General features: G+C 44.8%; 1 protein-coding gene across 5 annotated transcripts in view; it reads right to left on the bottom strand.

Annotated features, from left to right (window-relative positions):
- RGL1 (ral guanine nucleotide dissociation stimulator like 1) overlaps positions 1 to 13203 on the bottom strand; it is a 277599-nt gene that overhangs the window by 19267 nt on the left and 245129 nt on the right. For all 5 annotated transcript variants that reach the window (XM_027565549.1, XM_027565551.1, XM_027565553.1 and 2 more), the window contains 5 exons: positions 10420 to 10509; positions 7310 to 7396; positions 5545 to 5577; positions 3219 to 3340; positions 129 to 218 (listed from right to left, as the gene is read on the bottom strand). In XM_027565549.1, the coding sequence (XP_027421350.1) occupies positions 129 to 218; positions 3219 to 3340; positions 5545 to 5577; positions 7310 to 7396; positions 10420 to 10509 (422 nt within the window). The remainder of the gene's footprint in view (positions 1 to 128; positions 219 to 3218; positions 3341 to 5544; positions 5578 to 7309; positions 7397 to 10419; positions 10510 to 13203) is intronic.

Below are 13203 nucleotides of genomic sequence, written 5' to 3'. Positions count from 1 at the left end.
GTCGGGACGGACAGGTTAACGATTTAACAAATGAGTGAATGGGCTCAGGGGAACTTTGTTGAATACCCTCCCCCTCTCCCACTCTGATGGGACCCTCTTGGGCCCCAGGACCCCAGGGTGGCACTCACAGGCTGAGCCTCTTCACCATGCTCTTCCGAGGCTTGGGCGATGTGGCGCTGGCATCAGCAGCCGCTTCGATCTCACAGGAGAGGGCGTAGCTGGGGAGAGAGGGGAGCCTGTGAGGACAGAGCTTGGGAAGTGAACAGATTTAAATCCACACGATTCACTGGCTTCCTTTGAGAGGAAGGCTCTGACTGTTCAAAGTCAAGATATGGACTATGTTGTTCTATGACAAAGGTCAGAGGGTACTGACTTAACAACCAGATTTTACAAATTGACATATATGCCTCCTCCCATCAAACCCCCACTGGTATATAGGTTGAGACTGTTTAGTTCTGCATGACTCAAAACACATGGATTTGCTGGTTCTGGCTGTATCAAAGCTGACTCCTTTTGTTTCCCTGATTGTTTTCAGCCTATGGTTGGGCCAGGGAAAGAATCATTTCTCCTCCTATTACTTCTCCCATTACCAGCTACCTCCCATTACTTTGTGTGTCTGTGTGAGTATGCCCACACACGTGTGTGTGTGTGTATATATATACTCAACTTACTGTTTATCTACAGGAAATGAAAGAGACATTTGTAAATGATCTAATCTTCAATAAATAGACATAGGTAGTTATATTATTGATAAAAATATATAAATATCATTTCTAATTGCCAAAACATCCCAAATTAAAAATACTCCAGATTCAGACATCTATATTCCAGGCAGATATAACTTCCATAAGCACAAGAAGAATGTAGGTCTGCCTTGAAATGTCTCTTATGAAAGCTTGTAGCTTTAGTTAGGAGATGTACTTGGTTCTAGGTAGGTGAAGAAGCGTGCATGCATGCTAAATCACTTCAGTCATGTCCAACTCTTGCAACCCTATGGACCATAGTCTGCCAGGGTCCTCTGTCCATGGAATTCTCCATGGAAGAATACTGGAGTGGGTTGCTGCGCCCTCCTCCAGGGGATCTTCCAAACCCAGGGGTCAAACCTGTGTCCTCTTACGTCTCCTGCATTGACAGGTGGGTTCTTTACCACTAGTGCTGCCTGGGAAGTTCAGGTGAAGAAGGTAAGTGGTAAACATTAGCTTGATAAGTTGCTAATATTGTGTACTTTTTTAAACCTAAAGATGTATCCAGGTAGTTGGTCAAGCAGAAGTATTCATTGATATAGGCATTATTCAAATACTAACTTTAGACACAGGGCTTTTATAAATCGCAAGGAAAAAAAAATAGGATATGTTTAACAAGATTCCTTTAATCATTAAAAAGTCAGTTTCACAGCTGATATTCTGACCCTGAACTTTCTGATTCAAATCACTGGCCATGGTGTGAATGTTCCATATATGAATTTGATGCACAGAGAGGAAGTTCATATATACTGATCATCAGACCAGAAAACGTAGAAAGAGGCAGTAACTTTTTTGTTTTCTATCCAATACATAGCAAAAACAAAACCTTCATTAATTGACGTGTACTCCGAATCAAAGAGCTTTTTTTTTTTCTTTTAATCAAAGGTTTTAATGTAACAGGACCAATCCATTCCATTACCAAGGACCTCAGAAAACATCTGCATTTCAAATGAGGAAGCAGGCTTATGGAGTTTACAGGATTGCAACCACCTTCAGAGCTTAGGTTGTAAAGTCAGGAAGACCTGACTTTGAATCTAAAGTCTATCACTGGCAAATTACAGCCCTTCTCTAAACCTCAATTTCCTCATTGGCAAAATACTTGTTTTTCAGTCAACTTCACCTTCCCTGATGAGAAACTTTCAAGGAAATCCCCTGTTCTACAGCAGAGGTCAGAAAATGTGTTCTGTACAGGACGAGATATTAAGGATTTTAGGCTTTGCAGGCCGTGTGGTAACTGTTGCAACTATTCAGCTCTGCCTTGAAAGCATGAAAGCAACCATAAACAAGAGGGAAATGAATGGGCTGTGTTCCAATACAACTTTATTGTGTGTGTGCTCAGTCACTCAGTCGTGTCCGACTCCTTTGTGACCCCATGGACTGTAGCTCTTTTGTGACCCCATGGACTGTAGCCCACCAGGCCCCTCTGTCCATGGGATTTCCCTGGCAAGAATATGAGCGTGGGTTGACATTTCCTCCTCCAGGAGATTTTCACAACCCAGGGATCGAACCCACATGTCCTGTGTCTCCTGCACTGGCAGGAGGATTCTTTACCACTTAGCCACCCGGGAAGCCCTTATAACTTTATCAATGGATACTAAAATTTCGATTTCAAATAACTATCCCATGACACGATAGTCCTCTTCTGCTGTTTCTTTTTCAGCCGTTTAAGTATGTGAAAACAGCTGGTAGGCTGGATAAGGCCTGTGAACTCTAATCCTCTGAACTATAGGGTAAAGCTACACACCTCTGACGGGCCAACATTCAAGGCACTGCAGTGAGTGTACTCTCCAGGCTCATCAACCTCTGTTTTGAAACCCGTCCACTCATGAATCAGACACGCCAGTGTTCTAACCATTCTTCCAAATGTCAAGCTTGTCAGGGCACCTGACCTTTGCTCACATTCTTCTGTCTGGAATGTTCTCCTCCAGTTCTCCTGGCGAAATCTTTTCTTTCCTCCACAGCCTAGCCCAGATGTTAGTGCCTTTATGAGCTCTTCCCCATTTCCCCCATCCTTGGCCAAGTGAACTCTTCCTGCCTGTGGGTCCTGCAGCACTTTGATTACCCACTGTTGTTATTTCAACTCTTCATGAGTCTGTTTCTCCTGCCCCCTTGAACACTCCCTCAAAGCTAGTGCCAATTACCAATAGTGACCAATAGTGATGGCAATGATGCTGTCTCCAAGAAGATTACATTTAATCCTCTCAAACAGACATCTTACAGAAGAGCATCCTGAAGATCAGGAAGAATACGTGACTTGTTCAAGGTGACAAAGATAAATGAATGGTACAGCACAAGAATCTGAAAGCACGTTTTCTGATGCTGGCAGTTCAGTTTTTTCTGCTACACTATTATCCTTTGAAAGCCTAGTTGCTGCTCGCTAAAGAGCTGTTGAATAAATGGCCAAGTGAGTGACCAGATGCGGTATTCCTCTGACCAACACTGCAGCTCCACCCGAAGGACGATGGGTCTGCCCACCTCTCCTCCTCGGTCAGGAGCTGCTGCCTCTGGAACCACTGGATGAACTTTGGATCTGGGCTCATGCAGTAGCTGTTGCAGGCAGACTGTAGGAGCTTGATCTGGGCAATCACTTCAAATTCCTGAAGCAGAAAGTAAAAGTGAAGTTGCTCAGTCGTGTTGGACTCTTTGTGATCCTATGGACTCCCCATGTTCTCCATCCATGGGATTTTCCAGGCAAGAATACTGGAGTGGGTTGCCATTTCCTTCTCCAGGGGATCTTCCTGACCCAATGATCAAACCCAGGTCTCCCACATTGCAGGCAGACTCTTTACCATCTGAGCCACCAGGGAATCCGTCAGAGCACCAAAGAGTGAACTAAAAAGCCAATGAGATATACATCTTCTCTACATGAACACATACGGCGGTGGATAAACAATGGACAAAATCATCGAGGAAGCTTATAAAGAACTGCCTGCCTTAGAAATAAAACAGCTGAATAACTCACACATTTGAATTCTGACTCACTGGCTTTTGTCTATGCTTTGTACCCTTTCTTTTTGAAAAAGCCTTTTACACGAATAAAACAAGTTCCCAAGGTGACCCATACTAGGTATGACCTGAAGTCATAGTGACTTTCTATTTCTCTTTTCCATTTCCATTCTTGGGACAGAAAACTTTTTTTTAAGGATGAATCCTTCTAAAATGTATTTTAAAATTCTACTTTCTACAATATAAAAGAAAAAAATTACTCTGAGTCAGGAAGCTCCCAAGTTCTCCATTCCTATCTTCTTCAACCCTTATGCCCTCGATAAGTAAGTTTTGGTAGGGTTGAATATCTAAATAATCCAGAACCTCATAAACTTGAATGTTTAGATTTCCTGAATTCTTGGGGTTTTACTACTGTAGTAAATCATTTAACTCAGTCTTTTAAAGCTCATAAGAGAAGCAAGTGTACAGTTATGTCCAAAATTATTTATCCTTCTTTAGATGTTTCAATAAAGATTTTTTTAAAGTCAGCAATGAGTATAAGTTTTAGCTTTAGGTTTTATACTCAAACTTTTCAAAAGTTTAACATGCTAGTCTTAAAATGAAAGAGATTTCCCTCTAGGGTTATTCTGAAGAGAAAGGACAAAGATGGGTAACTGTGGAGGCAGTAATTGAATTGGTTTGGATGGTTACAGGACAGAGGCAGTTCAACAACTGGCAGATTCCGTAGGTGTGGATTTCCCATGCAGTGACCTCCCGCCTTGGCCTCAGCATCCGCAAGACGCATTCATCATCATATGCTACCAGGGACAGAAGACTTGCATTTGTCTCAGGCGGTGTTTGTCTCTTGTTACTTATGAGTTCAGCCTGCTTAGCTCCTGAAACTTTGGTTTTAACTGCAATGTCATTTACTCCTGGAAGTTTCTCTGACTCCACAAGTTGGGGACAAATGCCCCTCCTATATGCTCCTTTAATACCCACTACTTTTGCTCATAAGCCCTTATCAGGTTGCATGGTAACTACCTGTTTGCCTACCTACTTCCTTTACTGTAACTTCACGAGGGCAGGGAGCTCTGGGCTTTTCCTGATGCAATCCCTAAACCTATCCCACTTTCCCATCCAGTGTTAGGTCTGCAAAAAACGTTTGTGGGATGAAAGAATGAATGAATAACTAAAGAACAACGAGAGTTCCATGGGGTAATATTATTATTTTCCTTGGGATTATTTAAATATACCATTTTAACACTAAAACCATAGCAAATTTTCAAAGCTCTGTTTTATCTCTCTGTACAGAACTATTCTACTTTCCACAGAAAAATTCAAAGTAATGTTGAACGCCCCTTCCTATGCTGATAGGAAAGGAAAAGAATAATTATCCACATGTAACAATGAAGACCATTTCCTTTCCTCTCTCTAATAGGCCTACCAGAGTTAACCATCTTTAGTAACCCTTCTATATCATATACTCTTATGAAACACTTTCTTCTTAATGGGATAAACCTGTTATTGCTGAGGCTGATTGTAAAGAAGATAATGATGAAGGGGTAAAGGAAGAAATGTGGGCTCAGAAGGAACAGGACAGGATGTGAACCCTGGCTGTGCTACCAGGCGACTCTGGTCAAGTTACTTCATCGGAGTCCTGGTTTCTTCACCCTTGAACTGAGAATGATAAAACCTGCCTCACGAGGGCTCTGGGGCAATAACGCATAAGAGTGTGCCAAGTACAATGCTATATGATACATTTTCAATATGTGTTATTTTTTTTCCTGCCTCAACAAAAAACTTAAGTCTCCACTTCTCTTTTTTTTTAAGCCCAAATGAAGTAAAATGGAAAACCACAGCCAAGACTTCTACTTACCCTTCTCCTCTTCTCAAAGTTTATCAGTCCACCCTGAAAGAAATTTTTTTGAAAAGAATGACAAACCAAGCTATTTTGAAACATAGCCCTCTTTGTTCTAGGTTTTTGTTAAAATAGATCAAAGGGACAATAAAGTCACAATTATTCATGACAGTAATCATGGCTACTTTGGAAGAAGAGAAGCATCATTTGCTTAAAGAAAAATATTTCTTTATCATAGGATAAGATATAGGCGGACAGCCTTCTCTTACAATGCCTGAAACGAACTGAAACAGTCATGACAAAGGACTTACAACACAGAATCCAAATATACTCGCAGAGCCAGTAAAGACAAAAGCTTGGGTAAATGTTCCAGCACACATTTTTTTTTTTTTCCTTGACCGAAAGCAACAAAAACAGATGGTCATTGACTCATACTGGAAACCAAAGTGTCAATGTGTTATCAAAAGGGAAGTCACTTCTATATAACCTCATCACCAAAGTTAAGTTTCAGTTCTCCAGCCCCCCAGCTCCTAGTCTCATAGGCTGAACTTAACTTTTAAAGCATTGGTCACTCCCCCCCAAATTCCCCAACCCTGATCGTGTTTCCTGAGGCAGAGGATGTGAATAGACACAGAGCACTGCTCTCTGGGTAAGCACGTCCACAACATCTACAATGAACTTGGAGGTGGGAATTTGCAAGATAACTGCTACTCCTAACTACGATGGAGGAAAACGCCGGCTGACTGCACGTGATAACCAGGAACGCGAGATAAGGAAATACACGAGAAATCCTTAAGTTTCATTTCAAACATCAAATCTCTTCTCCATGTAATATTCTATTACTGTTACTAACAAGCAGCTGGTTTTTCTAGGCTTCACTTCATTTCCCATTTTGAGAAAAAGAGAGAGAGGGAAGGTAATAATATGAATCAAAAAAGGATATCTGAAAACCCATGAATTTGACTGACTTCCTACCCCAGCAGGTAGAACGTGGGGGCATATTATTCCCTCAGCTCCACCTGCCAAAGTCCTACCCAACACTGGGCAGGATTTGACTTTTAACTTTTAAAATCATCGGAATGACCAATGATCAAAAAGTTAAATTCAGCCCACTGAGACTAGAAGCCGGCAGGGCTGGAGAATTGAAACTTAACTTTGATAATGATGTTACATAGAAGTGACTTCCCTTTTGATAAAACACTGACAATGTTCCAGCCCAGTCCTTCATAATGGATGCCATGACCTCTGTGCCTAAGGAATCAATTGAGGCTTCCCCTCTTGTCCCACTTCATTTCTGTTTGAGTTCTTACTATTTCCATCCATCACTGTCTGCTTTGAAATACACCTTCCACAAGATTGTGAGGCACTGCTGGAGTCACTCATCTCTGTATAACTCATGGCATCTAGCACAATGCCATGTTCATGAAGAGCCCTCAGTTGGGGGTGGGGTGGGGTGTGTGTGTGTGTGTGTGTGTGTGTGTGCGCGCGCATGCACTCAGTCGCTCAGTCATGTCTGACTCTTTGCTACCACATGGACCATAGCCTGCCAGGCTCCTCTGTCATGGGGTTTTCCCAGCAAGAATATTGGATTGGGTTGCCATTCCCTTCTCCAGGGCATCTTCTTGACCCAGGGATTGAACCCACATCTCCTGCATTGCAGGCGGATTCTTTACCCTCTGCACCAGCTGGGAAGCCCCACTTGATGTGAACAAAAGTGTATTTCTCTCTTGGGCAACCAATGGGAAGGCTACAGATCCACCTGCACCACCGGCCCGGAACTCACCTCAATGTAGTCCTGGAGGGCAGTGTCTAGCATGGTGAGGTCAGTCAGGAAGGTGCCCAGGTAGGGCACAGTCCCCTGCATCACACCCTGAAGAGCAAGCACAAGAAAACCGTCTCTGCGTTACTGAAAGTCTGGTCCACACGGACCAAAAGGCTCTGTGTCTGCTGCAGTCTGCAGGGAGCCCATTTGCAGATGGAGGCAGCAATCTCTGAATGGCCAGGTGAGCCTCGACAGCATTTGGAGAGTAATTAAGAACCACTGAAGGCCTCTCTTAAGGCCACTAGTGCTAACCTCTATGAATGAAAAATTTTAAATTCCTTTATGAATTGACTGGGAATTCCATCACCAAGGTAACTTTCGAAGTCATGAAAACCAAGCCTCGAAGGCAGGAGATGCTTCAGGTGGATTGAGGTTCGCACATTGCCGACACAAGGTCAGAGGGACCTCTGTTCTCTCTCACAGTGTGTGGACACCCCCGGTGGTTCAGAACAGCCCTGGGAAGGACGGCCTCACCAGGCAGAGGGGTGGCTGCAGCCCACTGCGGGAGTGTGCCCACAGGAAGCTGTGGTATCACTATAAAGTGGCTTGGTGACTCAGTTCTGAAGAAAACAGGAGGGAAAGGGGAAAACAGTACCTTTAAACTAGAAAACTTGCCAAACTCTACCTTACCCAGGTGATGAAGGCTAAAATCACCAGTGACATCCATGTCACACTGATGCCATTTATTCCTTGATAGGATGAGAAGACACTTCACATCTGTGATACTCCTCTCCAGACCCTTAACCTCAGTCTAATCACTAGGAAAACAACAGACACCCCTGGCTGTAGGACATTCTCAGGACACTGGAACAGTCTTCCTAAAGAGGAAGACTCAGAAACCATCACAGAGCAGAGGGGACCAGGCTGACAACTACATGCCGTGGGGCACCCTGGATTAGATCCTGGGACAGAAAGATGATGCCGGTGGGAAACTGGTGAATCCAAGTCAAGTCTGGCTTTCAGTGAGCAGCAGGATGCCCATGTCGACATCCTAGTATTGCCAGGTGTGCCACGGTTACAGATGTTAACTGGGGTGGGAGTGGAAGGGTGAGGGGTGCGGAGAAACTCTATGTATTATCTGGAACTTCTCTCTAACTTCTAAAATTAAAAGTTTATTTAAATGTGTGGTGATGCGGATGAACCTAGAGTCTGTCATACGAGTAAAGTAAGTCAGAAGGAGAAAAACAAGTATCGTATATTAACGCATACGTATGAAATCTGGACAATGGTACCGATGAACCTATTTGCAGGGCAGGAAGAGAGACTCAGACGTGGAGAACGGAGCTGTGGACACAGCAGGGAAGAAGAGGGTGGGACAGACTGAAAGCAGCACTGACATACATACGCTGCCATGTGCAGAACAGATGGCTGCTGGGAAGCTGCTCTGGAGCACAGGGAGCCCAGCTGGGAAGCTCTAGAGGGGTGGGATGTGGGGTGGGAGGGAGGCTCGAGAGGGAGGAGAGGTATGCGTACGCATAGCTGGAAACAATTATCCTCCAACTGAAGAAAAAAAAAAAATTCCCTCGAAAATAAAGGTAGAAGCAATTCCACTGCAGGTATATGAAATTGTGAGTGTTAGTCACTCAGCTGTGTCCGACTCTTTGCCACCCCATGGACTGTAGCCCATCAGGCTCCTCTGTCCATGGAATTCTCCAGGCAAGAATACTGGAGTGAGTAGCCATTCCCTTCTCCAGGTATATACGTACTAGATTAATTTCACCAAATCTCCTTGGAAATCATTTCTATCCTCCACAAGGCCACCAAGGCACTATTTTGAAGAGAAAATAAAAGGGGGCTTCCATGGACGCACCTTATCCTAAACTCCATTAAGGCACTTATGGAAATTCTAGCAAGAACACAAAGCCTCCGCCAGGGTGAAACCAGGCGGCCTGATGTGCATGTGGCCAGCTGTCTCCTTGGTCAGGGCTGCTTCGTGAGGCTCACACCAAGGCAGGTTTTGTCCTTCAAGAGCTCACTGTCAGCTGCAGTTTGTCCTTCCCTATTATGTGTACAAGGTCTCATCCTGAACCAAAATAATCTCTCTCTTAACAGCTATTTTTAACTTGTCTTTGAACCACCAAAAATGTTTGAAGTGCTGTGAATATTCTACAGGCTTTATGTTACAGAAGAGGCCCATCACTCAAAAACATTTCTGATTTATGATCAGGCTTTCAAAGAAGAAGAAAAGTCTTCTTCAAGCAGGGATGAAAATATTTAAGAGTTTGTCAGTCTCCAATCTGGTCTCTCTGGTTTTCCCCTTCTATGCTCAAAGTTAGGAGAGTTTTAAAAATAAAGCCAGTGATGTCAATAGTTATCTTTTAGTCTTAAGGAAGGAGGTACGATGCTCCTTTGAATACCAAAAAACCAGAAAGATTTGGTTAGTACGTGGTGTCAGTGAGGAGATCCAGAAAATGACTAGAGGGTTTGGAACAAATGAAAAGATCTCTGAGTACAAGGACCAAGTTCTGGGAGCTGACACTCTCTTTCCCCAACAACCAGGTCCTGGAGCTACTGTGTGTTCAAAGTTGGGACTTTGAAAACAGTTGAGACTTCCCTGGGGTCCAGTGGTTAAGACTCTGTGCTTCCAACGCAGGGGCCACGAGCTCGATCCCTGATCAGGGAACTAAGATCCCGTGTGCTGTGTAGCATGGCCAAAAGGGGAAAAAAAGCTGATTACAGTAGGCATTGCAGGAGGTCTCAGGTCTCAAGCTCCTAAGTACAGAAGTGGATAAGTACAGAAGTGGATAAAATAAGACAGTATAAGGGACAGAAGCCTACCTGCCACAGACTTTCCCTCACTTCCAGAAAAAAAAAAAAAAAAATTTCCAGAAAACAAACGCGATCTGGGACTCTTGGACCAAACTATTTCCTGCTGGGTCAAGTGGGAGTGAGAAGAGCTTGCCTCGATAACTCCCAGGGCTGCTGAGGACAGATGAGGTAAAGAGCACGAGAACTTTTTTGGGAGCAGGGGCACCCCACAGACGGAAGGTTCTGGTGCCAAGCGGGAGCCCTGCCACCCACATGGGGTGGCTCCCTGGCTGGCCCTCGGGGAGACCCAAGGCTTTCCATACCATGTCCTTCTGGAGCTGAAGCCGCCTCTGGGTCCGCTTCTGGTTCTCTTTCACGCTGCTGTCCAGGTTTGCAAATTTCGAGGTTCCTTCCTAAGAAACAGATGCACACAACACAGGAGAGAGATGGAGGAAGGTGCTGGAAAGAGGGAAGGGGCGCCTAGCTTCTGGGGCACTACGTGGACACCGTGTGAAATGAAGAGGCCTCCAGCAGGCGCTGGACCGCCTCACGAAAACACCTGGCTGACCCGTGGCAAGCGGTCTGTTCTTGAGAGGGCCTGGTGGCCTTGTCTTATCCTGTTTCCCCCTAGTTTGCAAGAAGAGCCCCCAATCGATTTTATAAAATCAATCATGAATATAAGGCAGGGAATTCCCAGAAATGGAGACAATTTTTACACATCCCGAATTTCACTGCAAGTAATCACATGTCTGGAAACAAACATCTCTTCCTCTGTACTTTTTGTGATTTCTTGAAATTGGTCTGAAAGGCGTGCGCCAGCACCCTGTGAAAGAAAAAAGACTATTTCTGTGGTATTTCTTAGCTAAATGAAACTTTGGTACCGGAAGTTCTCTGAGGAAGTCCCGTGCTGATCTATGAAAGCCAGACCCTCATACATGTTTTTCCCCCTTCTATCCCTCAGCCTTTCCTTCCAAGTTGCCTCTTAGGTTTGGAACTCCTACAAAATCAATTCCTTCCTCCCAGCGCCTGGGGACAGATGGCGACCCTTTCTTTCCTCCCATCTGTTGTAATAACAAACTCTTCCACATAATGACTAATCTCCAGTTTGCTGACTGAACATAAAGTGCTTTGGGTTTTGTGGGTTTTGGGGTCTTGTTAAGTTCTCATTTTCCAGGAACTGCATGAATGGGAGGCAGATTTCACAATTCAGGAGCGCCAGACTCCACACTGGTCTCCCTCAGTCAGTCAGCTTTCCCTGGGTTTATCATATAACCAGAGCATGCGACCTTTCGCTACTGTCCGACTACAAGGGGACCTTTTCCAGTGACCTGGCCTTTCCGGTAACAGTGAGGCATCAGTATCCTATATCATTCACCCGCCTTTACCTGGGTCCAGGTACATCCCTAGGGACAGAACCCATAGTGACTCCTTAGCGACTGTCAGTCTCCCTATTACAAATGACAATAAGAAGAGGTATTGTTTAACGATCTCCTGTTTATAGTTTTTGCTGGGGGATGAATGAAAGTGTCCTAAAATGTGCCACTTCCTCTGCTCGGTGATTGTGAGTCCTCTCAAATTCTTGAGAATCTGCTTGGAGTGAGAAATCAATTCTTCCTGACTTTTGAATGCAAATATCCATCTCTTTGGGGAATAGGCCCTCCTGGTTCCCTTCCAGTTGCTTAATCACTGACAGACGTGTAATGTATGGACAGTACTGCAGGTGCATTAAAATTCTTGAGAAGGATTTCTGAAAAGCTAAGAGGCTGCTGAGAATCACATAACTAGGAAGGAGCTTAAAAGAGCACTGAGGATGACCTCCTTGTGGGGAGGAGAAAGATCTGGGGCCGGGAGCTGGAAGATTTGCTGATCGCCCGACTTCAGGAGAGTGAGGCTCCACTCCTGGCTAGCTAACTAAAAAGACTGATGAGTAATGCCAGCTATTCCAGATGAGGTGTCAACAGAAATCCACTATGTGTCACATCCCACCATGTCAGTGTTCTGCCTCGGCCCTAACCCTGTCCTGCAAGGCTCACGACACCAATCCCTTGAAACTTCGCAAGACTCTTCATGGGCACTGTGACTGCATCTCTCTGGATCTCTCCTCTGCCTCCTTTTCCTACTCCTGCTTCTACTCTCTTGATGATGCTTATTCTTTCTGACCAAGTCATCTTATTTTTTGCTCTACTCAGGTATCTGGATATACCATCCTGTCCCATGATCTCCATTATCACCATGCTTGGAAGAATTCCGAATCTTGCCCTCCGTCAACCTTCCATTCTCCTCTTGTTTCATCCCCTCTCTGTCCTTCTCTCTCTAGCACAAATTTCTCTCACTGCCTATCACCATCTTCGGCAGATGAGTCTCACTGCCTATCACCATCTTTGGCAGAAGACAGCTGCTCTCATCCGTCCTGTTCCTGGGCCTCAAGGGGCCTCTTCTATTGGGTGCTACATAAGCAGTGGACCCCTCTCCATCAATTCAGTTCAGTAGCTCAGTCGTGTCTGACTCTTTGCAACTCCATGACCGCAGCATGCCAGGCCTTTCTGTCCATCACCAACTCCTAGAGTTTACCCAAACTCAAATCCATTGAGTCAGTGATGCCATCCAACCATCTCATCCTCTGTCATCATCTTCTCCACCTGCTGCTGCTGCTGCTGCTGCTGCTGCTAAGTCGCTTCAGTTGTGTCCGACTCTGTGCGACCCCATAGATGGCAGCCCACCAGGCTCCCCCGTCCCTGAGATTCTCCAGGCAAGAACACTGGAGTTGGTTCCATTTCCTTCTCCATCTTCTCCTCCTACTCACAATCTTTCCCAGCATCAGGGTCTTTTAAAATGAGTCAGCTCTTCGCATCAGGTGGCCAAAGTATTGGAGTTTCAGCTTCAACATCAGTCCTTCCAATGAACACTTAGGACTGATCTCCTTCAGAATGGACTGGTTGGATCTCCTTGCAGTCCAAGGGACTCTCAAGAGTCTTCTCCAACACCACAGTTCAAAAGCACCCATTATTTGGCACCCAGCTTTCTTTATAGTCCAACTCTCACATCCATACATGACTACTAGAAAAACCGGAGCCTTGACTAGACGGACCTGTGATGGCAAAGTAACA

Source organism: Bos indicus x Bos taurus, chromosome 16 (assembly GCF_003369695.1).
Source record: "Bos indicus x Bos taurus breed Angus x Brahman F1 hybrid chromosome 16, Bos_hybrid_MaternalHap_v2.0, whole genome shotgun sequence".
NCBI classification, from domain to species: domain Eukaryota; kingdom Metazoa; phylum Chordata; class Mammalia; order Artiodactyla; family Bovidae; genus Bos; species Bos indicus x Bos taurus.
Note: the sequence above shows the minus strand (reverse complement) of the source record. Positions and strands in the feature narration are given on the sequence as shown.